This window comes from Mus caroli, chromosome 19 (genome assembly GCF_900094665.2).
Source record: "Mus caroli chromosome 19, CAROLI_EIJ_v1.1, whole genome shotgun sequence".
Classification (NCBI taxonomy): Eukaryota; Metazoa; Chordata; class Mammalia; order Rodentia; family Muridae; genus Mus; species Mus caroli.
In genome coordinates this window covers 15,118,961-15,145,194 of record NC_034588.1, presented here as the reverse complement: position 1 = coordinate 15,145,194, position 26,234 = coordinate 15,118,961, and the positions used below count along the sequence as shown (strand labels likewise).

The following is a 26,234-nucleotide window of genomic DNA, read 5'->3' as shown; positions in this document are numbered from 1 at the left end:
CTGCCTCTCTGAGGAGAGCTGTCATGGTGTTCATGGATGGAGCTGATGTTCTCCGACTTAGTCAGCTCTTTAACATCTGTCCCAATGGCTTCAAATTTTCTTACCTCTTGTTCTCTTATTTTAATTTTTATAAACAGCTATTTCCTAACTGAAAACATTCCCTTGAAATCTATCACAGTGTTGTTAGGGAAGAGTGGAAAATGAGGATGGTTTACTAGTATGGCTGCCGAATGAGAACAGGGAGACAGACAGGTCTGGAGGGCCTTGCTTTTCAGTGTGGACAGCAGAACTCTCTTGTTCCAGGCATTTCTGTTTCAAGAGAGACATTTCCATTTAGTGGCCCACCATGCATTCAGGAATGGACAATTCTGTCTGCCCCTTCCATCAGAGCAATGCCTTACAAAACAAAATAAGGATCTGTGACTTCAAGCCCCAGTGCTCCCATTTAAGACCTGTCTTGCTTTGTGTGCTATCTCGCCTTGGGAATAGTAACATTTAGTCTATATAACTGGGATGCTGTCAAGCTGTTAGGTGATATTACAACTACTTTATAAATGTGTAAAGATTGGGCAAAAACTAATGCCTTAGTAATATTGAGATTCATGATCCAAATATGGAAAATGCTTTAGCTTAAAACTGGTGACTGGTAGGAAGCTGACCCTGTACAGAGGCCTGGGATGAACGCAGCCTTTGACCTACTCCTTGCAGCATTTGGGACCTGACCTCATGCAGCTCCTGACCCAGTTGGAACAGAGTTCAGGGGCAGAGTGGGTTTATTGGAACACTTTACTCTGTATACTGAACAGGGATTGGCCTGCCCCTCCCAACTGTAAGCAACAGATGGAAGAAATTCTGTTTTCTGAGTACCAGAGAGTATCTATTCACTAAAACTTGGAGGCAGCCTGGTTCAAAGGAAGGAAATGAGCACTAAAGGCCAAAGCATGCATTCTGGACACAGGCGTCTACTTGTGAAGACTCATGGCATCGTGGCTCTCTGGGCTTTTGGCTTCTATACAGTAGCACTGTTTTGAAGATCATGCAGGATAGTGCCTTTGAGGAGCTTTTCCTAGAACATGCTAGGCCTTTTCCTTAGATTTAGAATCTCTCTCTCTCTCTGCTTTTCTCCCTCCCCCTCCCTCTGTCCCTCTGTCTCTCTCAGTGAACACTTGTGCAGAGGCTTTCAGCTCTATGAGCAAAAGTTTTCTTCTATAACAAATGGCTGTCATTAGTGAGGAGGAGGACTATGAAGGTTTCAGAGATGAACTTTTACTAAAGGAACATTATATACTCAAAATCTATATTCATTCATTCATTCAGCCAACCAACCTTCAATATTTACTTTGGGATTTAGCAGAGGCGTGGTAGTACAGGGAAGATAGACATAGACCCTGATGTCTTGGGCATGCTATTGCTATCCATGAAAGGAGTGATCCTATAACATGGAGGGCACACTGAGGATGAAGGCATATGAGTGTAGTATAATTGTAGAATGCAGAGTGCCTTACAGGAGAAGAAACTATTGAGCAGTTCCTGAGCAGAAGTTAGTCAATGAATAAGACAGTTGAGGTGGCACAAGACCATTAGAAGGAGACTGGAAATGCTTCAGATGTGACCAAAGGGCACTGTGTCACTACATGTCATCATGCAGTTGAGCTGTGTGTATATGGAGTAATGGCATAGCTATCTCCAGAATCATATAATAAAATCTTACCTAGTCCATGTGCATAAGCTTGCACCTCAGCATGCTTGTTCAGGGCATCATCATATTATGATGCAGAATATCTTGTTTGTATTAGAAGAGGCTGCCACATGAGCTACACATAGAATTTGATGCATCCTCCCCAGAATAACATGCTCTAATACACTTAACTTCTTGCTAAGCTTGTACCCATGTCTGGTAATACATATCCCAATACAACTGGACATACAGAGCTTTGCAACTGTGGGAATACAGATATTTGGAGATGAAACTTAGTATTGTGGTGTGGACTTTTGTAAACACAAGCTGTAGTTATCTGGAAGATGAATCTCAGATTGAGAAAATGCCTCCATTCTTTTCAGCAAGTGTTTAGGACATTTTCTTGATTAATGATTTATGTGGAAGGGCCTAGCCCACTTTGAGCAGTCAGTCCCATCCCTGGTCAGATGATCCTGGGATGTATAAGAAAGCAAACTGAGCCAGTCATGTGGAATACATCAGTAAGCAGTATTTCTCTTTCCTCCATGCCCTCTGTTTCATATTCCTGCCTCCAGGTTCGTGCTCTGCCTTCCCTTCATGATGGATTGGTTATATGTTGTAAGATGAAATAAACCCTTTGCGTTCCAAGTTGCTTTTGGTCAAAGTGCTTATTATAGCAATAGAAACCTAACTAAGACACTTAGAAATTCTCATGGAAGTCAACTTCAGCTGGCCTTATATCAGATTGGTCAACTGAAAATATTGTTGGGAGCCGTCCATGAGCTGGACACAATATTTTGCTTCATGTAGCAGAGAACTGAAGATGTGAAAGGAATGGAGAAGGACCATGCTATTTTCCTACTTAGTGAGTGTGTGGTAATTCTAAGTCCTTTACATGAACCGACTCATTTGAACTGTCTAAAGCCCTCAAGGGGATTATTATAACCTCTAGATTCTCAATAGTTCAGAATAAAAGATTTTTGTCTTGTCCATGCTTTCTGTAATCTTACTTCTGCACTTTAAGATGTGTTTATCACTGTCTGTATGTAAAGCACAGATTTGGGCAGTGAGGGAGGTTGAGAAAATAATGTTGATCCAGGGTCCTTTTTCAGCCATAAAATAAAAATAAAATAGAAATCCTGCTTTCTTTGCCTCCATTTCTTAAATCATAGGTCAGGAGAGTCAATCAGCACAACCTTGGCATTTTAACAAGCTGGGGAATTGAAGAGGAAATGAAAGACTGGGGAATAGGATTAGTCTGAAACACCAGAGGTCAGGGCAGCCAATAGTGTATAGGCTTCTGACTGAGTGAAATATCCAAAGCTCCATGGGCAGTTAATCCTTGAAAGGAAATAGGGTGGGGGGTGGAAATTGTCAGAGAAGGAAACTAATTTTAATAATCATGGAAACAGAGGGAACATGGTTGTGAGGAGAAGGGCATGAGTAATAAAAAAGACCAGAGGAAACTTTGAAACTCCAAAAATTGCAAATTAAATCTTGATATTCAGGCCAGTTTATGCTTTTTATTTGTCACAAGACTGGTTCTGTTTTATTATTTCTAAAAATTACATACATGGAAGAGGAAGCCAGTTTTGAGCACTAGCCATCCTGGGCCTCCCATTATTTTCTGTTCACTCCCTCGAGACAGTGACCTTCTGATTACCTGCTAGGATTACAGTTCTACCATAAAATCACAATATTCCTAAACAGGTGATCTGGGAGCATGAGCTTTAATTTGAGACATAGTTCTTCCAGTCAAATGTGGGACATCTGGTCGACCTTATCTATGGTAAGTGAAGGTCTGTCCATCAGCAAGTTCATGCCTGTCCTATGAGGGCAATGGAGATAAATAAACAATTGCATGGATTGGAAAGTGGGGAGGGCTCAAATGGTGCATCAATAACAAACAGAAGAACTAAGTGTCCACTATTATAGCAGCTATTGCTGTTATTAGACTGAATTGAGGCCTGATGATTGAGCTGAGTCTGAAGTCCAGGCCTCCCAACTGTATTTGGCACCCTTTTACAGTCTCACCTGCACACTGTCCATGTGAAGAACACAAGATTCCACTGCTGCAAAATGTGATTAAAGCACCAGAGAGAAATCCAAGAAATTTAAGGCTATTTAATCAGTCAGTATTCTTTACAATTACTTCATTAAATATTGATAGTTTAAATTTATTTTCTCACATAATCATTCAAGTTAGATTCTCAAGGACATCTGTCATTTGTCACATGGAGCCATTGTGTACTTGGTATATATCTAGTACAACTGAGGTAAACTGGAGTTTTAATTTTACTTATTTTCATTGCCTTTATGTCTTAAACCTGACTTGATTGTTATTAGGAAATGTTCAGGCACATTTGACACAGTTGGACATGTGAATATATTATTTCTATGTCTCATGAAATCTAAATTCAAAGAAAGTATTTCTAATGGAAATTTGGCACCCAAATTGAGAGGTTCTATGTGTGAAATGAATGTCTAAGTTTGAAAACTTGGTACCAGAATAGGTCTCATTAATGAGTTCTATATTGCTTACATATTAAGGTGATGATATTTTGGATATATTGAGTTAACTAAAGAACATTACTAGTCATCTCACTTGATTTTTGTTTCTATAAATGTGATTACTAGCAAAGTTAAGATGACATATTGCTTATATTCTCTTTTTTGCTGACTAGCAGTGGTTCAGGGATTAATTATCTACAATGTCCCTAATAGTGTACTTCCTAATGTTGTGCCTGGAAGGTTGCTAACCCACCAGGGGTAAACTAGGCATTCAAAGAAGGAATGAAAAATAGGCATAAATAATCTGCATTTTGCTAAGTACAAGCAAGCAATTATATGGATTACTGCTTGAATAATTGGGTGTGGGAGACTACATTTAGAATGTTCAAGAAGACTCACTGGGTATGGCTGAGCTGAACCTACAGGCACACATGGTTGGGAGGCATGATGAAAAGTTTCTCAGTCAAAAAGTCTCTTTAGGATTAATACAACCTTAAATGGTAGGTGTGTAGCGATCCTTGGTCTCAAAGTCAAAAGAAGGCTAGGAATAAGGTGCTCTGCCTGCGGCAAGGCATAGTAAATTGGAAGTGTTGATCCATCTGGGCGAGAGAGCTAGGCAATCAGGGACCACATGGGGTGAGAGCTTGTTGCCAGATTCATCACCCTAAAGCCAGCTGGATGTTGAGGGTTAGAATGTGACAGGGTGGTTCTTCCAGAAGAATCAAGGCATTTTCCTTTTGACAGCTGGTGTGCAGCAGAATGTATAACCTAGCTTTTAAATTGTGATTTGTGTTTTTTTCTGTGCCCAGTTCCACCATGCCTCTGAACCTAGAAATGGTCCTGGTGCATTGGGATAGATAATTTTATTTACTCATTGAGCTCTCAGTGGAGACTTGAGGGCTAGCCAACATCCAGAATTTGGGGTGAGATCACATAATTTGGTCCATCTGTTGGCAGTGGCGACATCAGCAGGTGTCAGGGAGCTGAAGACATTACACCTGACTGGCTGGCAAAAGCTGAAGTGGCATCAATGGAGATGCTAGGTGGCAGCAGCGTCTCAGGGGGCTTCCCCCATGTCCAGAACTCATCCTGTCTTGCTTCATCAGAGCTGGCATGTGTGATGGTTAATCACACACACAGGCTCTGAAGTGAAGTCTTGTCTGAATTCAGCCTTGCCAATTACTAGCTGAGGGAACGTGGGCAAAAAAGCCAATCTTTGTTTGAGTCCAGTTTCCTCTTCCATAATGATGTCATTTACATGATGCTAACCAAAGTCCTAGGACTCTTTATGGGGATTAAAGTACTCAATAAATCGAAGCTAAATTGTTGCTGGCATTGTATCCATTATTGCTTTTGCTTTTTTATTATTTAAAATTAAAGTTAGATGATCAGAGTAGGCTCAGAGGTTAGTGTTTAGGGAGACTTTATTCAGCACAGCCAAGTGGGACTGTCTACTAGCATACCACTCGGGAAAATAACATAATCTTGGCTCTTTCAGACAGCCGACTTTGGCAAACCCATGCAAATCACAGCTTTCCTCTAAAATTATTCTCAAATTTTTAATTCTAGAAATTTACAGTGAAAAAAATCTAAGGAGCCTTTGTGTTTAGGAAGGAGGAAAGATCTAGAGGTCTCATCCCCTGAATCATTTTGTTGACAGTGTCCACCAGTGTCTACCACATGCAGCATCATGACATTATATTTTTGCTTGTTTGTTTGTTGTGTTTTTTTGTTTGTTTGTTTGTTTTGGTTCTAGACCAACATAAGGAAGTGTAGACTTCATGCCTGGCAGATGCTGGGGGTAGTGTATGAACATTTGTTGAGTCCAATTTTAGTTTTTTATTAAAGAAGGTTTTGGGGGGGTTGTGGGGTTTTGTTTTGTTTTGTTTTGTTTTTTAGGTGTGTGTGTGTGTGTTTGTGTGTGTGTGTGTGTGTGTGTGTGTGTGTGTGAACTACAGCCTTATTTAGAAATGGATTTACATCAGATAGTTTTATATCTATAGTTATATCACTTAACATTTCTGAATCTAACTTTTTTTTTTAAATCTGGAAAATGGAAATAATATCCAACCTTTTCTTCCGCTGAGAGGATTAAATGTGATGAAAATTTAGTACTTGTATCCCATTGTGATTCTTTGTGGACAAATCCAATGACACTGGCTGGCTTAATGTTTCACTGTCTTGTGACAGCATTCCTAGTTGCATATGTGGGTTTAGGATGGGCCAGTCTTGGATAATAGAAAAATCTACCCTAAAGCTCATACTTATGTAGGTTAGCCCTTAACTGAGTAAAAGTCTGTTACCAAGGCTCATCAAGCAAGTTGGGGTTCAAATAATTCATTTTATTGTAGTGCTCCTTTTTTCTTTTACAGAGATCCCCCACCCACACAAGGCAGTGAATATTTATATTTCTTGATGAATGTAGTCAAGGATTTTGGGGATGTTCTTACAACTTTTTTTCAGTGTTCTCTCAGTGTACTCAAATATATTAAAGACACCTTGATATAAAAGCAATGACTTAGCACAGTAATAAAAACCAGCCAACACTGCAGTGATTTCCAGTGTATGTAGCAGGCCCCACCGGAACTGTGTCCTTTATATAGCCTAGAAGGTATGCTCAGTACCAGGTAGCATTTGCCTATGATACTTGATGGCTACTGAATGTATGCGTATTTATGGCATGCATATGGAACAAATACACAAATGCCAATGAATGACTAACATCCGGAGAATTTCAGCTTGACGAATGCCATTGTTAATGTATGGTTCATTTCAGCCTCACAAACTAATCATGCGTTCACTGCGCATCCGCTGTGTACATGCAGTATATTTCCAAATGGCCCCATAATAAAATCATTTTAGGAGGACAGGGTTTATTTTTCATATTTTAATTTTTTTTCTTGCCTTTACACATAGGATTGTTAATCCCTTTTGGCTAAATCCCAGACTCAAGTGTCAGACAGAAATGGTAGTAGAATATGGGTCAAAGAGCTGTCTTGAAAGGAGTAGGGGTTTTCTATCATGCACGTACTATTGTTCACCTTGATTCAAGTTCTTCACTTGAAGACAAAAGGTGGGCCCTGGAGGATCACTAAGATTCCCACCTAAAAAGCAGAGAGTCTGCTATAGAAAGCAAAAGGCTACCAGCTGAGGTCCTTCGCAGGTCCTTCGCAGATCATCGTAAAGTTCTGTGTTAGCCAAGGGTCTTCAGAGAAAACAGGTACCTCCAATGTGTTTCAGGAATGAGGCTGTGGAGGAGAACCTGGCACCTTGACTGTGGAAGTCAAAAAGCCTCATAACCTGCACTTTACTAGGTATAGACTCAGGAAAGCTGGTGATTTACTACCACTCCAAATGTCTGAGAAGCCAGGGAGTCACTGGGATAAATCCCTGCCCATGAGCTGAAATAAACCTTAGCATCTATGCCCCAGCTCTGAAGACAGAAGGAATGGCCTTTCTTCTCTGGTCTTTTGTCTTTTAAGGTCATTGATAGATTAAGTGGTACTCATTCACTCAGGCATGGCCAGGCATTCTTTTGATTGAATCTATAGACTCAAACACTAGTGTGCAGAACTGGTCTCATGTTACAACCAGAGGTAATAGTCTAGATAGTCTCAGCTTAGTCAACTTGACATGCAAAATTAGCTGTACATGCTTATGAGTAAACCTTTTGGTAAGGTTGCTAAGGTATATTACAAGACTATGAGTATCTCCAAGGCAAAAATCACCATTTTAGTTAAAGGCTAAATAGACAGAGGTACATCTTCTGGACCCATTGTCTGGCCAAATTTTCTTCCTAACTCTAGGAAACCAGAGGTATTTCAATACAACACCATTGCCAGAGTAGTGCCTAGCATCTAACAGGGCATTTATGAATGGGTGTTGAATTAGGTTGATCTGAAGAATTTGTAAGGAACAACTATCTCATAAAAGCTCTGAAAAACAATTGGTCTTAGAGTATGGGACAGCTGATGTAAGGGCTTGAATGTAAGCCTTACTATATTCAATATTCTTCGTGTGTAAACTGGTAAATTGATCAATTCAGCAAATACTGTGTGCCTGTGTCATCATCTAGGTTGTCCATCAAAGGCCAGAGACACAAAAGTAATAACATAGTCCCTTTCTTCTTAGGGTGTATGATTCATGAAGAAGCTGGACAGGTAAATGATCAAAGTGCTTTTAGTGATGGCTGCAGTAGAAATAAGCATGGAGTGAACAGAAAGCCCCTCACTGACAGAAAACATGCTAGGATAAAAGATAAACCTATGGGTTCCATGGCTAGAATTAGGAACATTAAATAAGGGAGAACCAAGCTATAAGGAAGTACAGCTCAGAGCTTCTTAAAGGTGTTAAGAAGCAGGTTATGAACAAATGGCTTTGGAAATGCTGGAAAGGACTCTCATCTGGTTTACCTCCCAGACTTATCAGTTCTCCAGGTAGGGGTCAGCACCATTAGATAAATGTTGTGGAATAATTATGCAGTGTTATTATTTAATTATTTACGTTAGCATAGGCATCATAGGTACATGATGTGGCCTTGGTAATCTCCAAGAAGTCTGTGTTCTTTGGATTCTCTCTGCAGACTCCCTGGAAATGTACTCCAGTGGAGTGTCACCATGGCCTTCCCCACCTAAGTTCAAAATTAACACCAATGCTCATTCTAGGGCAACTGCTGATTCCTCTTCAAAAAAGAGAAAAAGTAGGAGGCTTGTTTTCACAAAACAAATGTGAAAATTAACATGGTTATTTTGTCATGTATATACATATAGTGTGTGTGTGTGTGTGTATATATATATAATTATATATATATGCATGTGTTTGTGTGTGTGTGTGTGTAAGTTCAGAAGTGTCATGTTGTGACACTTGCATCCAAGTTAGAGGACAGTCTTGGGTATAGGCCCTCACTTTCCACCTTGTCTGAGGGAGGGGCTCTGGTTCCCTGCTATATATGCTAGGCTATCTGGCTGGCAAGCTTCTTGCAGTTCTTGTGCCTCTGCACCCATCTCTTTTTAGAAGCACTGGGATTACACATGTCTGATTTTGTAGCTAACTTCATATCAGTTCTGAGGATCCAAACTCCAGTCTTCATACTTGCTTGGTAACTACTGTATCCATCTCTTCTCTGCTGTTCTCAGTTTTGTTTTTGTTTTTCTTTAAGACAGGGTCACACTGTGTAGCCACACTGGCCTAGAACTTTCTATGTACTCCAGGCCGAGAGCTACATGTATCTTCATCCTGACTGCTTGGATTAAAGGTGTGGGCTCATATCTAGCTACTTCATAATAATAATCTAAATGCCAGTTCTTAGATGGTACTGTATATTGCCTTAGGAGTAGCCCAGAGTGGGTCAAAAAGTGTCAAGGATCTGATGGGACCCTTCTAACAGAGCTTTGGGACTGTCTGTGAAGCAGAGCACCTCCTGCAGGAGGTGGCCTCCTTTGCAAGTGGAGAGAGGTGGTCCAGAGTGATTATTGGCTTTGCTTGAATCTTCTCACTCATCTGGCTCGACCCCGAGCTTAGACCTATGAAGATTGCACTCAGACAGAACGAGGCTGGGTAGGCACAGGTCTCTTAATTTCTGAGTTGTCTCTAAGGACAGGCCAGCTTCATTGTCATTCCCTGGCCAGCCAAGCAGCCAACTCAAGTCTGTGTCTCTTGGCTTAATTAAAGACTCCATGCACTCCATGGTCATTATAGCTTCGCACAGTACCTCGCTATGCTTTCCTGGGACAGATTGCTATGCCAGGAGGTGTCCTCAGTATTTGCTAGGAATCAGCTAGATTTGTCTTCACAGTCAGTTGTCTTGCTCATTTTTTGCACAGAGGTTAAGTAACCTGGATGAGGTCATCCTGCTTTTCAGAGGTTGAACACGATTTCTCAGCACAGGTACCCTAGAACCTAATTCCTATAATCTGTGTCCGCCCTGTCTATCTGTCTCATCTTGTTGATTCTGCCTAGCTCAGAGCAGCCGGGTAACTAAGGATTTTAAGTTCTAAGGGGTTTTGTTTTGTTTTATATTTAATTTGGAAAATCTTCAGGCCTTGAACTTTATGTGCTCTTAAGTTACAAGTTAGAAAATGCCCTTGAGGGAGAATGGACTTCTGTCAGCAATGCCAAGTCTATGCCTAGGAATCTCTTTGCATGTGTCAGATTTTTACTTTTCATTCAACAGGTAACTCTTGTGTCATTTGCACACTAAATAAGTCTCTTAACCCATTTGAAAGTGCTCACAGCTGAGTGACTTAGGACCCCTCAAACTCCTTGCCTGCAATATACAAGCTCAATTGGATGCCATTCTCTGCTTACTTTTCTTTCCTTTCTTCCTTGTTTATTGCTGCCAAGGCCTCTAGTAGAGTCCTCGACAAAACCAACCAGTCCATCTGTGGCCACTGAAATGTTGGGATGTCTCAAAGGGGAGGAGAGCCATGCATTTCTTATCAGCTGTGGATAGTATTTCGGGGGGGGGGGAGGGCACTGCTCTGTGGTCAATAATTTGGGCATGGATTTGCTTTATTGGGTTCTAGTTTCAGGTTACCACTCCAATGTGTGACCTTTTCAAGCCACTTAACTGCTGTGCCTCAGTCTCTCAACAGAACAGGAAGGTTCTCTTGGGAGAGTTGGATAATGCTAATAATGTACTGGGTTGAAAGATTTCATTTTGAAAACACACACACATAATCAAATCGCTGTATTTGTGAAAAGGTGTGTATCTACTGATTTATCATTGGAAGTCAGAATACGTGGAAAAAGTAATAGTGACCACATAGTTATTCAAGCCTTACCTCTGTGACAAAAATTCATGAACTCAAACATCAATTTTCTTAATGGCATGGGGTTCTTTTTCCTGTCTTTTGAGAGTCTGGAAAGTATGTTTTTCCTGGATTGTTCAGGGGCCTGAAAAAGACAGATCTATTGTTTTTTTGTGTATGTGTATTTGTTTGTTTGTTTGTTTTACTGAAAACCAGTGAATAAATCCATATATTCTCTACATCTTTATGGAGTACACACTCTGAGCAAACCACAGAATAGTTTCTGTCGGGGCTGGAGAAACTCGGGGGACACTGGCCTTACCTGCTGAATTGCCTGCTTTTAAATAGAGCCTCTACTTCTAGCCAGTAGTGACATTTTCATACTTGACTGTCCCTCAATCCCCTTAAGCTGCTAAGTGTCACACCAGAGTGAAGTCTCTAAGAAGTTCCCCCTGTAGGTGCTAGAATTTGATAGTCCCTTTCTGAAGTCTCCAAACTTAAAGTGTTTCTGGGAACTCTGTGCAAGTTCAGCTCTCACCCTAGTGTCAAGCGAGGCTCTGAGTATGCCAGGTAGAGTTCTTTGGAGGGATAGAGGGGTGAGGATGGAAAGAACTGGTGACAGCCCTCAATGTCTCTCCCCCAGCTTTGAGACCCCCAGGTGAAGTATCCATCATAGTAATATAACTGACTGCAGGGTCAGGCATCTATAGCACATGGCGTGAAAGAAGGAAGCTTCGTGGTGGAAATGTGCTGCTTGTCTGTCTTCTACTGACAAATATCCAGTTGGATGACAGGGATGAAAACATTTTCCTTCTCCTGCCCCAGCTCCATCATTCCTATAATTGCTGGTGCTCTGGCCATGAGTTCAAGGAAAAGAAGCCCCAGTGAAATAACTTGGCACTTCCCTACAACCCACAGGGTATGCCAGGGAACTAAGAACCCAGGTTCAGCCTGTTTTCCCTTTCCCTAGTTTGAATTCCAGCCTGTACTGTCATTGATCAGATCTTTTGTCCAGGGATTTCTGTGCCATGACCTGCAAGTCATGTCAGGTACCACTTTCCTGGAAGCCCTGACTTGGTCTCTGATGTGAAGAAATCTTACACAGATTGAGAAAACATTTGGTTTGCCTCCAGCAACTGGATTTAGAGGAGACAATGCCAATTCCTTTCCTGTTTGCCCACAGATTTTGAAATGCTTTTCCTGGAGTGTGAAAGGCATGTTTCACTGTGACCTTAACCAAAGTTAACTGTCTGCTGACTACTTCAGAGGGTGGTGCTGATGTTCAAGGCTATCACAGTCCCAGGATTTTTGGTTGCAAAATACCCCAGCTCTTCTGCCAAGTACAATGCTAGAATCCAGAAACACACAGAGGGGAATAAAGAGGGAGAGGAGGGAAGGACAGAGGGAGAGAGTGAGGGGGGGATGGGGAAAGAGAATGGATACCCTCATCAGAGATCTTTACCAACCCTCATGTCTCTCATCTCTCTGCAGATGGGGGCGCCATGTATAAAGCTTTGTTCAATGTGTCTAACTCCAGGGATGTCACAAACTTACTTACTTATTAACTTTGAACTCTTTGGCTTCCAGGGAACATGGTACACATTCTGCCTAAAAGTTGTGTGTTTAACATTTTACCAGAACAAGAAAAAAAATGGCATTTTTTTTCCCAACGGGATTTCATTTATAGAACAAGTTATTGTCAGCGGGGCAATGGTTAGTTTTTAATTTTGGTGATTTCCAATCCTGATGAAGATTAAGCAAAGAAAGCCACCAGGTTAGCAGCAGTGCCTTATTTTTAAAAAGAGCAAGACAGATACAAGTAAAACTTCAGCTCCCAAATTCTGAACGTAAACCATTCCTCCTCACTGATCCTTCCACCATGAGCAAAATCACAGCAGTAGGGTCCATGGGAGTCAGAAACAAGAGCCAATGTCATACATATACAAATAACCAGGAGAACCAGATGGCATATGCAACAAGGGTGATTTATTCACAAGGGAAGAGTGTCTCTTTCTGTATTAACAGAACTTTCCTCACCATTGTCTGTGTGGGTTACATGGTATGTTACATGGAGAAGAGAAATGCTGACATAATTTCCCACATTTAACCGGTCACCCCATGCTCTTTGGTTTGAGAAATCAGGAGAATAACCGCCCGTTCCTTTGCCAACATTTGCCTCTTTTTTTATTAATCTCAGCTGAATTGAACAATTTCTCCTCTCTGTGTAACATAAGGCTCTTCTTTGTATTCATTTGGTTGGCATCGAGCTTGAGGGCGTCCAGTTTTCAAATACACATCTGAGACTATCTGGAATGATTTATGCACAAAACTGTGGTGCAGGCCAAAAGGAACCAAAGTCCATTGAGCTAAATTAAAGCTTTGTTTGGAGGAAAAAAATGTCATTCTTGCTGCTATCTAAAAGTTACATCATAGTAAAGATAGAATGAGATATCCCATACTTGCTGTAGGTTTTGAGTGGACAGCATTATCTGCATTGCCTTGCTCTTCAAATTACTTAAAGGATGGTTATTCAAAGACAAACACCTGTAGAATGCGGTCTGGCCACTTTATTTATTTATTTATTTACTTACTTACTTATTTACTTATTTATTTATTTTTTAATGTGTGGTAATCTTGATCCTAGAGCAAAGATGGAGGGAAGCCTGTACTACTCTAATTCAGTTCCCCTATTAAGGAATTTTCCTGAATCAAAAGTGAATTTAACCCTAGGTGGCATTTCACATAGTAAAACTGGTTTTAGGCTCTTTGGAATCCCATTTCCTTTTAATACTTGAACAGTCAAAACTGTGTTCAAATTTCTTCTTAGTTTTCAATTTAATTCTATAGTTTAAAATAGAATGCTATAAAAATACAACTTAAACAAGGCTCTTCAGATCTAGTATTCCTATTCAACAAGTATTTAATGAGTTCACATAATGTTCTTCTCCTCTTTTTTTGGATATTCCATTGTAATCTTAGAATGTGAGGCCTAAAGTGTGCATGTGTGCATTCACGTGTGTGTGTGCACGCGCGCACACACACACACACACACACACACATACACACACACTTGGGGAAGGGAAAGAGTGGGGGGTGGGAGAGTCAAGGCACATTTAATTTTTCTTTTCCTTTTTTTTCTTTTTCTTTTTGTTCACTAGAAGACTTGGCATGACTAGGGATAAGGCAATATGATGGTTAGTTTTGGTTGTTACCTCGACTTATCTGGGAAATAGGAACCTTGGTTGAGGAATCACTTTCATCAGATTGGCTCATGAGCTTGTCTGTGGGACGTTTTCTTGACAGTTGGTTGATGGTGTTGGAGGGCTTAGTTCTCTGTGGGTGATGCCTTCCTTGACCAGATGCCTTACTGAGCTGCAAGAGCCTTGAGCCGATATGCAAGCCAGTAGGCAGTGTTCTCCTGTGCTCTCTGCCTCAGTTTCTGCCTCTAGGTTCCTGGCTTGAGCTCCTGCAGTAAACCCTTTCCCCATTGTTTTTGGTCCTGGTGTTTATCACAGCAACAGAAACTAGTAAATTCTACAAGTCAATGAAACTGTACCAAAGAAAGTATATACTTGAGACAAAAAAAAAAAAAATTGTTTGGTTTTCAATGAATTCTTCAGGAAGCTTAAAGAGTTTTAACCTCAAAGAGAAAGTTAATCTTAAATCTTTTGAGGTGATTCTTCCCAGGAAGTTGATGTCAAGCAAACTTAGTGAATACAAATGTATACAAAAGTGAATATATATATATATATGTATATATATATATGTATATATACATATGTGTGTATATATGTGTGTATATATATATCATAAGTATACATATGTATATATACACAAATATATAATAAGATCATAAGAATGATCTTCCTTACAAATAAAAAAAAATTATTACTTGTCAGTATTATTGCCAGTGGCCAGCATAGGCCATCTTCATTTAGGTACTTGAAATTTAATATTTTATTAATTTTTTATAGTTGTGATATTAGTATTTAATTAAATATAAGTATATTTAATGAAGCATGAATATTTAATGTTAGAATATTAAATTTTCAGTGTTTAAAGTATTCAGTGTTTAGGTGCTAAAGAAATGTGCAGTAATTTTTCCCATCAGTTTAATGCCTCTTCCTATTTGCTTTTAACAGTAGGATTCTGATCATTTTTTTGCTCATTATTTCCTTTCATATTTTTTTCAAATGTGTATTTTATTTGCTGTGAGCTTTGGCTGTGGGCTCATCAATGAACATTAATATGCTGGCAATATCTTTTATTAGTCTGTGAGACTAGCAAGCTATCAGATTCACTGTCTCTGTTCAGGCTTTGTTCAGGGTCTATTCTGAAGTGACTGCTTGTGTCTGTGGTCATTTACCAGTTCTCCATTTCTGAATATTCTTTGGTTTTCTCCATTTATCTGTATTTGTGGTCTTTTATGGCCTTTGAAATACACACTTCTGAGGTGAAGGAAGTGGCTCCATTGCAGATGGAAAAAAGCCCATAGAGGAGTTGATTTTAACAAATGAGGGGCCGGTAATGGAATGTATCCCTAGTATTTTTGCATGCTGTTCATTGTTATCCATGTGCTACTCTCTCATTCGAATACAAAATAATCCATTGCTATGTAGTAGGATTAAGCCTAGACTTCTGGCTTGCTTTTTGCATCCTTTCTGTTAAAACTTTACTACTGTTTTGTTTTTACTAACTAGAAAAAGTTTAGACATATATACCAAGAAAATGGGATAATTCAATGTAAAAACATGTCAGTGCACATCTGTATTTGAGAACCTGTTACCAACCATTCCCTTTGGCACTATGGATACTAACATACAGTTTTCTTTCTCTAAAAGCAGCAAAGAAACCATGCAATTAAAATGCAAACTGGTAAGTACTATGGGAACCTCGAGTTTGGGTAGCACTTTGGTGTTCACCCTCTTGACAATAATACCAATTTGAAAATGCAAGGATAGATTACAAGAGTGTGTGTGTATGTGTTTGTGTGTGTGTGTGTTTCTCTCCCAAAGTATCCAAACTGGTGGTTATGGCACCCCACCAAGCACTAGGATAGTGTCTCCCATATCCCCTCTAATTTTGTTCTTCATTGCCCATGTCTGCCATAGATTAGTTCAGTTCCTCACCACTGATTGCAGAGGGTATCATGCTGCTGGGCTCATGTAAAGAATACACACTACACACAATGAATGCTTAGAGGCAGATTCTCTGAGAATGTCATTTTCCCTCCTCATGGATTTGTAGAGGTGGTAATTCTGTCTTCTCATTTCTAGCACAATGTCCATATCGGCTGTGCTGCGTTGCATCTTTGTCTCATGGCAGAGTGTTTCATACCCATGCCCTTTTTGTCCTAGGCGTTATCTTATAGCTGTTATACTGGTCAAATGGCATGGAACCTGTGATTTGCACTGCAAGCTTGAAAGTATGAGAAATGGCATCAAAACCTCTTTCCTTACGAGCACCCCTAGATATGTAAGATGATTCCTTAGCCTCAACCACAGAGAGGCCCTTGCTTAATTCCTGTTGTGACTATTTGGCCTATTATACAAGAAAGTGCCATTCTGGGGATGCCCTTACTGTGAACTTGCATTTCCTTTCAAGACATATTCCAGTTTGGAGTTTTGAACTGGCCAATGAACTGTATCGAAATGTGCTTCCATGATGTTCGTGTTGCCTTCTCCTTTGTTGTTTATTGGCAAGCGGTCAAATACAGAATGAGTATGTCTTATGGAAGTTGGGCGGAATTATGCAGGCATCTATATTGTATGGATGAGTTAAAGAAGAAAATACACAAATGGACATCATTCTGCTATTTTTGCTTTACCTAGTCACATAGCCTATTGACTTTTCCTGGAGTTCTTTATGCAGCCAGTTTCTTATTATTTAATATTCTATTGAACTATCTGGTCTCCCCAGGAGTCTTTCCCTGTCTGCCTTCCTAAGATAGTCCTCTGCCATAAACACTTGTTACCTCCTTACAGTATTTCCCTTTGCACCATACAGCAGTTTAAAATCGATGCTATAATCTATTTATTTAACCACACTGTCTCATCTCCACTAAAACGAAAACTGCCCAAGGGCAAGAAGGTTTTTTTGTTTGTTTGTTTGTTTACTGATGTTATGTCCTATCTAACACATTACCTGCCACACAGTAAGTGCAGAAGCGGCTACTTCCAAGGAGAAGGACAGTGGACAAAGGAAAGACTTTGAAAATGGGGAGGGCGTTCTCCTGCTTCCATCTGATATAACCAGTAGTTTTTCCTCTTTCCTACCTAAACCAAAGAGACGAAAGGGAAAATAAATTAGATGTGGAGAGGATTGTAAGCAATAGTGGAGTGGACTAAGGTGCAGAAGGGTGACCTGAATTCCTAAAAGTAATGCTATGGATTTTTCCATTAAACCCAATGGTGCAAAACTGGCTTGAATCACACATTTCTAAAATGTTGGCTCTCAAAATGGGCCAATTAAATATACAGTTTTTATGGTAGAGTCAACTTTTTAAGGGTGGTCTATATTGTCTCTATTGCACTAGTTCATGCATACGTTCAATATTTATTTATTATTTTTATTTTGTGTATATGCATGTTTTGATTGTATGCTTATCTGAGTACCATGTGAGTGCCAGGAACCCACAGAGGCCAAAAAGGGCCTCAGATCCCCTGTGGACAGATGGGTATGAGCCACCATGTGGGTATTGGAAATTGAACCTGATCCTCTAAAAGAGCAGGCAGTATTCTTAACCCTTAGGCCATCTCTCTGGTCATATACACAAGCAATATTTATTTCACAACTTCCTTCTAAATGATCTTTAAAATATCCCATATATTCTTGACCAGATGTATTTTTTTATATAAGCCTTCAGTATTTGCAGTTATTGAATAAATTTAAATTACCTGTTCTGAGCAGATTAAGTAAAAATTCTCCATTAAATAAGCCATAACACTTTATTTGCCTACAAGTTGCTTGCTGAAACACAGGCACTGCAAACCATTTGCTATTTTTCTTAAAAAGAATGACAATATTATTTCTGTATTTAATAACTCACTTATAATTTACTCAAAGGGGAAAATATTGAAGATGGTATATCCTTTTTCTGAATACATTGTTTTACAAAATTTCTTTATTCATTTTCACTTGGTAATTCTGATTTCTTTCTTTTGTTCTTTCCTTTCCCTTCCTTCGTTCCTTCCTTCCTTTTATTCTTATTTTTATATTTCAGACAGGGCCTCATTCTGTACTCCTGATTGGCCTGGAACTCTCTTTGTAGACCAGACAGACCTCAAACTCACAGAGATTCACCTGGTTCTGCATCTTGACTGCTGGGATTAAAAGTATACATCATTATATCAGTGTAATTACCATTTGTGACCAGAGTTTCAGAATATTACTGAGATATTTGGACCTGGGAACTGTGTTGGTACTGAGGCATCTTCCTCAAGCATTCTTTGTCATAGGAAACACACACATGCACACCCACTTTTTCTTCTAATCAAGCTAGCTCTATGCATTTTTTTCAAAGTCAGAGAGGGGAAAACAGAGGCCAGAGGACAAACACTTTTATGCTGTCTTCCCTAATTTCACTAGTGTGGACCAAAAAAGGTACAAAGCATGGACTCCCACTAATTCACTGGAAACTGCTCCAGTCAGGGAAATCATGAGAGGTGTGAGTCTGCTTACTGGCAGTCTCTCGTGGAATGACTAGAAAAATCACTTCCCGCTGGGACATCAGCCTCCATTTTCTGTCCCTTTAAACAAAAATTTTGTTCCTTATAAAATAAAGACTAGGGGTATATGGCTAGTGTCCAGAACTAAGAAGAATTGGACCAGGAGACATGACCCTCTCTCTTTCTCTCTCTCTCTCTCTCTGGACATTGTACCCAGAGATCTTACCAGGTGTCTGATGGCTAATGTAACAGATTACTCACAACCTCCATTATATGTGTTACTGTATGCATAGGTTTTTACTGTGTCTTCACTTGTATGTACAGTTTTCATTTGTTATTTCAGTATGTAACTATGCATATTTATGTGTATAAATACACAGTAAAATTTCTCATTGCCATTCCTGTAGATATTGGAGTAGCCATTCATAGAACCGTATAACATTGCATCCACCCATGCGTTATATGATCACCACTCTTAGCTGTACTTACAGTACTAGTAGTATCTTATCAGTCTTTACATTGTATTTGGAAGGGTGACTTCACAGTTCAGTCTTAGGTGGATTTTGTTGTCATATGTCACTGTGTCATCACAATGAATTACTTGACGTAGGCTATTATAAGGCAAAGCTGACCGATCTAGAAATATTTAGTTACTGTGCTTAACTTTTTTATATCTTACATTTAAACAGCTAATTCATTTACAGTTGATTCTGATATTAGATGAACCATGAACATTATATGTTCATTGCTGTTCAAACACACTCATTTGCTGAGTGCTCTGCTTTTCCCCTATAATTTGGCATAGCACCTTTAGTTTGTGCTGTCTTATTATAGATTGGAGGTCAGTTTCTTTCCTTCCTGTTTTAATCATTGATGTGCCTGTTTTAGTCATTAGCTCCACTATATTTTATTACCTAAAGAATTTATATCCTCCTTACTGTTGGGATACATTTTAAAACTGATACTATCCTTTGTTTCCCATTTGCATTTAAGCAATGGTTTATAATATATTTTCCCTTTATAAAACTTCTGACTTCTGTTGGTGATAAACTACCCCATGAATAGGAGCAATACGTTGGCATATTTTGAAATTAATATACAACTTTAGCTGTGCTTATGGGGTAGGGTAGACATCTCATAGTCATCAGTTAATGGGTGTTTGCTTGTCAAGTAGGAGCAGAAGATGGAGATGCTAGGCAGTGAAACTTCAGTGTCCACTCAGCCTGCAGAGGGAGAGGAGGTCTGAGTGAGGGTGGAGATGTCCTGAATCCACTGCACTTTGTAATGGGACTGAAGTGAAGTGTGTGGAGAGAAAGGATGTTATTCTCTTATGGGTTGTGCAGAGTTGGATGAAAATATGTGTTTTCTGTTTGCAGTAAGCTTCATGACAAGAGATAAAAATGTATATAATGTAATGCCTCTGAGTTTTCCTTAGAGAACTTAAGGACAGCCATTGAGGGATGGACGGACAGATGGATGGATGGATGGATGGATGGATAGATGGGTGGATGGGTGGATGGATGGATGGATGGATGGGTAGAAAATAGTTAAGTATGGACATTTCAGTCATAGAGAATTTGGGATCTAAGAGGTGCTTTTCTTGTTCTCTAGCCAAAGGCTTGTGCTCATAAAGCAGCAAGGCAAATTACTTGGAATCTGATGCTACATGCACATACATACCCCACAGGGCCTCTTTTTGAATATAGCAGCCCCGTGGTCAGGTAGACTGACTTAGAGTCAAACACAGTTGCTGGGCTGCAGTGTCACTGTCTAAGCTAGTCCACCATGTAACTAACATTTTTGTTTCGTAAATTTCCAGAAGGGATGCTGTTTTTTAAGATATTTTGTTCTGTTTTAGTACCTCAGTTCATCTAGGAAAATGACTACCATTTAGTTTTCTCTCTCCTACAAACCCATCTGTCTTACTTGGGTACACATACCAGGAAACAAGCATGCATTTACAAGGGGCAACACTATCTGCTTCACCCCAGTAAATTCTCCTAATTTCTAGTGACTAATATCTTAGTCACTAATATCTTAGTGACTAGCAGGTATATGACATTCTGTAATATTTGCACATACATCTTGGCCCTTCAGAATCGATGAAGGTTTTACTTTTGAAAAGTTTTACTTAAATGGATCTGAAGCCTTCTTTGGATTAGCATTTAGATATGAGCCTGCTTAACCTTGTTCAAATGGGATACATAAATAGTAATTTTAGATTTAGTTTGCAAATATAAGTTGCACAGTCAAACTTGTCATAAGTGTGCCTGTGTTGAGAATCCTGTGTCGAGATAATTATATTTTTATGCATCTAAGAATAATAAAATACTTGGTAAATTTCTCTGACAAAAAATGTCTTTCAAAACTTCACATCCATCTCACTCCTCTTCATATTCCCAGAATAGCAACTGCCACTTAATATTTATTGAATGAATAACATAGAGGACTTCATTCCTTAGAAAGATGGTTTAGAACCAAGAAGTTAAATAGTTCATGTAAATAGGTGATCTATACACATGTCCATTCTGGTTTCTCCATTTTGATTGAGAAAGGCACCTTTGTGTCCTTTCTCAATTCTTTAGTCAAGAGATGGTGAATCTTTGTGTGGGCAGATAAGGGATTATAGCCCTGAGCTACATGATGTCCCTACTCCAATTTTGACTTTGTGAAAACAAAGATAAATGGCTAGATAGGAAATTTCAAAATATTGTGACAAAGTTAGCTGTCAAAGGAGCATTCCTCCTCAAGTTGAAGAATGACATCAGTGCTAATCCTGCATTTGAGATGCCCCCTCCTTTTTTCTTTTTTGCCATAATAGTGTGTTTTTTAAAAATATCCTTATATAAGAGCTCTGCCACGAGATTTCAAATGCTGTGTTAAACTCATGGTTGAAGCAAAGGTTGTGGTTAAATGTTAGGGCTTTTCTGGAATGTTGCGGTTTTGAAGTCTAGAGCTGGCAGGGTGCCCATAGCTCAAGAAACCAATTCTGTAGTCTGTGCCAGAGATAAGAGTCGGGCATGCATTTTTTGGTCTACCTAGTAGTGTTCCTCCACCATCCTGTGTTTTTAAAAATCCATGTAGATCTAGTCAGCTGCAGTGGTGTATACCTGTCGTCACAGCATTTAGGTAGCAGAGGCAAGACTGTTTCAAGTTCTAGGCTGGCCCTGGCAAGTTTAAGGCCAGCCAGAGCTACACAGTGAGATGCTGTCTCGAAAAGACAAATGAATGAACAAACAACACCCCCACGCCCCCAAAAAAACTGATGCCAAAATACTTAAGAATATGTTCATAGTAAAGGGAAGAGGCACATGGGTCAAATCCAGTCTGTTTTCTTTATGACGATTTACTTCAACAGCACTGTATCATTCCAGTATACTACTACAAGAGCAGAATGAACAGCTATATCGGGTATGCACTCACAAAGACTGAAATATTTAGTATTGAACCTCTACAGAAAAAGCTTGCCAACTTTTACAATGAATGGAAAAACAGCCTAAAAATTATCCCTGTCACTTTAGAAGAAAATGTGAGTGACATGTTTTCGAAAAAAAAAAATAAAGGCTTAAAAATGGGCTTGGTGTTGAGATAAATTATTGGTCTATAAAAGACTAAAATGTCTGCTTGTATTGAAATAAAAGAGAACTGGCTTTCCAGAGAGTCACATGAACTTGGAGATTTTAATTGTCACGATAAAGTTTGACTTACACAGCATTGACAGAAAACGGGAAATGCTTTGGCCTGCCATTTCTGTTATGTGAACTGTGACAGAGGCTTAGCACTCACCAGATGTCTCTCTTCTCGGAAGGTGGAGTGGATCCAACAGCAAGTGGTGAAAAAAAGAACCAAGAGGGATTATGACCTCAGCCATGCCCAGTCAACCTACTTCAATGATCCCAAGTGGCCAAGTATGTGGTACATGGTAAGTGCGGAGGAAGGCTGACTATAGCCATGTTGTCCAGTTCTGTGGTGTATGAAGACCTTTTTTGCCATTGTGTTCACCTCTGCTAAACTCTGTGCCCTGAGTTCATGATGACACTAAGACTTGCACATCATTGAAATTACTCTGCCAGCAAGTGTCACCTGACTTGTCACCTAATGTGTGTTGGGAAATGTTTGACCCATTAAAGGAAGCCAGTTTAAGTACAAGCATGTCAGTATGGGCAACTCGCTGAGCAAGGTGCTAGTGCACTTGACCTTGCCTTCTTGGGACATGTACCTCTTTAGTGTTAGAGTTTCTGCTTCGTGATTACTGAAACATGACTTGCAACACATTACTCATTCTCCATCATGAATCCATATGTCACCACTTTGCTCTATAAGCTGTAAAAAGCCCTTTTTTTTCTCTTGTCGCTGTTTCTCTTTCTTGAACATTTTTATTGCTAAGTGTTGCCAGGGTGTTTTCCACTGCACTACATTTTATAATCCCTGTCTCGTCTCCACACGTCTCCATCTGATAAAAAGACACACAGCCACAGGATTTCACATGCTTTTCACATGTTTTCCTGGATCCTGGCCTTTCATTCCTGCTGGCTGCTGAGCACCTTGCTCTTCTGCCCTCTGGGTCAGTACTCTGTACTACAGATGTTACACCCAGGACAGCCTCCTCTAGATGCTTGCCCCATTTTCTCTTCTGGCATCAAGATTTTGGCTTCCTGTGTTTTGGGCCCTTCACCCCTGTTGCTCATATCAGCTACTCCTCTGTTGTTGTCATAAAACACCATGAGGAAACGTGTCTTATGGAAGAAAGTTGATTTCAGGTTACAGTTCCAGGGGGAAAGCCCAAAATGGCAGACAGGCTTCGCAACAAACATTGCGGCAGGTGCAGGAAGCACAGAGATCATGTATCAGTCTGAAATGGGAAGCAGAGGGTGAATGAAACTAAGCTTTAAAATGTCTCCCAGTGGCACACTCCCTTTAGCAAGGCTGTAGCTCCTAAAGGACCCATAACATACCCCAAACAGCGCCACCAACTGGAACCTAGTGTTCAAATACACAAGCCTATGGGGATTATCTATCATTCAAACCACCACAATTGTGGGACCCTTCAGCCATTTTGCACTCTGGCCTTTAATGTTGATGATAAAATTGTTCAGTTGTATTGCGGGTTAGCTAAGGGAAGACACTAACTACACTTGGATCTTGATTTGTATCCCTGTAAGAACTCTGGCTGTTGCAGTGCTGGAGATTCAATGCTTATTTGGAGGTGGAGAAATCTGACTGGTATGGCTCCCAACACTCATTTTTTTGGACTTATCTAGAGATGGAAGGTTGTAGAAATATTTAGAATCCCAGCAGAATCTTACATGAGAGCTCTGTTATGTTTAAAGAGAAAAGAAAGGAACCCCGCCCTCCATGTGAACATCAAAGGGACCAGGAATCAGGTAGTGATTTTACCAGGGTCATCTGAGGGGACAGAGACACATGGCAGCTTGCTAGCTCTGAGAGAGAAGGGATGAACCACAGAGGAGGGATGTCAGAATGAGTGTTCGCAGGAGTTATGGGGCTTTGTCTGTTCTGATAACACTGGAGTGGATTTAAGAACTTTAGAAACGAGGTGGAAAGGGTAAAGTGCCTCCATATGACTGAGTGTTTATAAAGCCAGGTGAGGGGATTGTCTTCGCCTTGTCACACTTCTTCTCCCAGGAAAGACACACTTCCTTTGCTTGCCTCCCTGGATAAGAGTAGGACACCACACTCCCTCTTCTTCTCACTGTACTAGTGAGAGAGAATGAGCACTGGGGAAGATGAGAGCTACCACTTCAGCATCATGGAATTCCTGCCTTTGTGTTACTGATACTTTTGATTTTATTTTACATTTATTAATTCTGTCTCTCTGCCTCCATCTGCCTTCTCTCTCTCTCTCTCTCTCTCTCTCTCTCTCTCTCTCTCTCTCTCTCTCTCTCTCTGTGTGTGTGTGTTTACACTTAACAACAAGGAAATCAAAGGCAACTCATAGAAGTCAGGTTGTTTTCTTCTGTCATATGGGTTTGGGAGTTGTGACTTGGGTTGGGCTGTCAGGTTTGGTAACAACTTTACCTTATAAGACATCACTGGCAAATTGCCTCCTTTTTGACCAAAGCTTATTTGCTGACTGAAGGCTGCCAGTCCTTTTTCCAGAAGAGCTCCTTGTTTTCCACTGGGTTTTCTCAGCCTCTCATGAGAAAGGTTGAGAGAAGAGGTTTGCTGGGGTCCTTTAAAATGCATATACTTGGTAATGATTCTGCTAGGTCACACTTGCTGAATGCTACTGTGTTCTAAGCAATGGACTAAGCACCCTGTGAGCATTTTTCTGTTTTTGAATATACATCTGTATTAACATGAGCTGTGCTATATAAGAATGAAGAATCAAAGGTTCAGGTCCAAGCTCACTCAGCCTGGTAGAATTGAGATGCCATGCTGGTAGGCTGATGCATAGCCTATCAATGAGCAAAGAATCCTACCCCCACCTCTGTGCTATGAGAGATGCTGGGAGAGACGCTAATCCTGCCCATCATGAACTTCTAATATCTTCACAGAGTAGTGGCTGAAAAATCAAGACAGAGCCACAAATGCCATTCAGGATAAACATAGTGCTAGAATACTTCAAAGATTCTTATTAAGTTACTACTGCTCCCATAAAGAAAAGGACAGGAGGCAGATTGTAGACCTAAGATTATCTTTTGGGTATTTTGTGACCAAATGAGAGTCAGGACTCTTAAATCTGTAAAGCTATTCAACACCCCCCCCCATGGCTTCCCTTATTATGCTTGTGCTTGAGTTCCATAAACTCTCCTCTAAATTCTCATGTGACTCGGCCTTGCTCACCCATGTGATTCATCTATTGCTGTATGACAGGAGCCCCAGAGCTGTCTTCATAGCGACTATTATCTTATTGGTTCCTCTGGGCAGAAATCTGTACAGAGCTGATTGGAAGTGGCTGTGCCATCTTCTGCAATGTCTGGGGTTTCCGTTGAAGACCCAAAAGATTGCACAAGAGAGGACAATTCTGCTCTCCAAGTGTTTACTGAGATTCCTGGTGACAATTGGTTCCTCTCCAGAGTGGCCACACCATAAACCTGATTGGGTGTCACTTGGTATTGTTCTAGCTTCCCCCAGGCAAGTAATCAAGTGGTTGTGATGTTACATCTAACCCTGAAAGCCTTAGAGAGTTTTCTCTTTCATTTCTCAGTGTTTCATTTCATTTCATTAGTGAGAAGAGTCAGCCCCAGCTCTGTGCTGCAGAGGACTGCCTCTCAGGTGCGCACAGTAGAGGAGACAAGACTGATTACTGGGCCTACAGAGATGACTGCCAAGGTTCAATGAAAGTTTGGGCAAGAAGCATTACACAGTGCCCGGTACCCGTGTTACATCATAATTATTGTGCTTTGGCTTCTCAGTCACAAAATTAACTTAACTCAGCATAGATAATGTATTCACACCTATGTGTCTTCATATGTGCTGCTTTTTCTTTCCCTACCAGGATCATTTTATTTGTTGCTTTAATAAGGCTTTTAGAGCCTATGGCTAGTGTGCAATCTTCCTGTCACTCCTGATGACATATTAGCGGTCTAGCTAAAGCGCAGATGCATTTCTTTCTTTTCCAAGCACCATCCCATGCTGTAGTGTCTGCTGGCTACTTGGTGAGTC

The 26,234-nt window shown here is 40.2% G+C and overlaps 1 protein-coding gene across 4 annotated transcripts in view; it reads left to right on the top strand.

Moving 5' to 3' along the window:
* Positions 1-26,234, top strand: part of Pcsk5 (proprotein convertase subtilisin/kexin type 5) — a 412,773-nt gene that overhangs the window by 63,981 nt on the left and 322,558 nt on the right. For all 4 annotated transcript variants that reach the window (XM_021151578.2, XM_021151579.2, XM_029472674.1 and 1 more), the window contains exon 3: positions 22,414-22,527. In XM_021151578.2, coding sequence (XP_021007237.1) covers positions 22,414-22,527 — 114 coding nt within the window. The remainder of the gene's footprint in view (positions 1-22,413; positions 22,528-26,234) is intronic.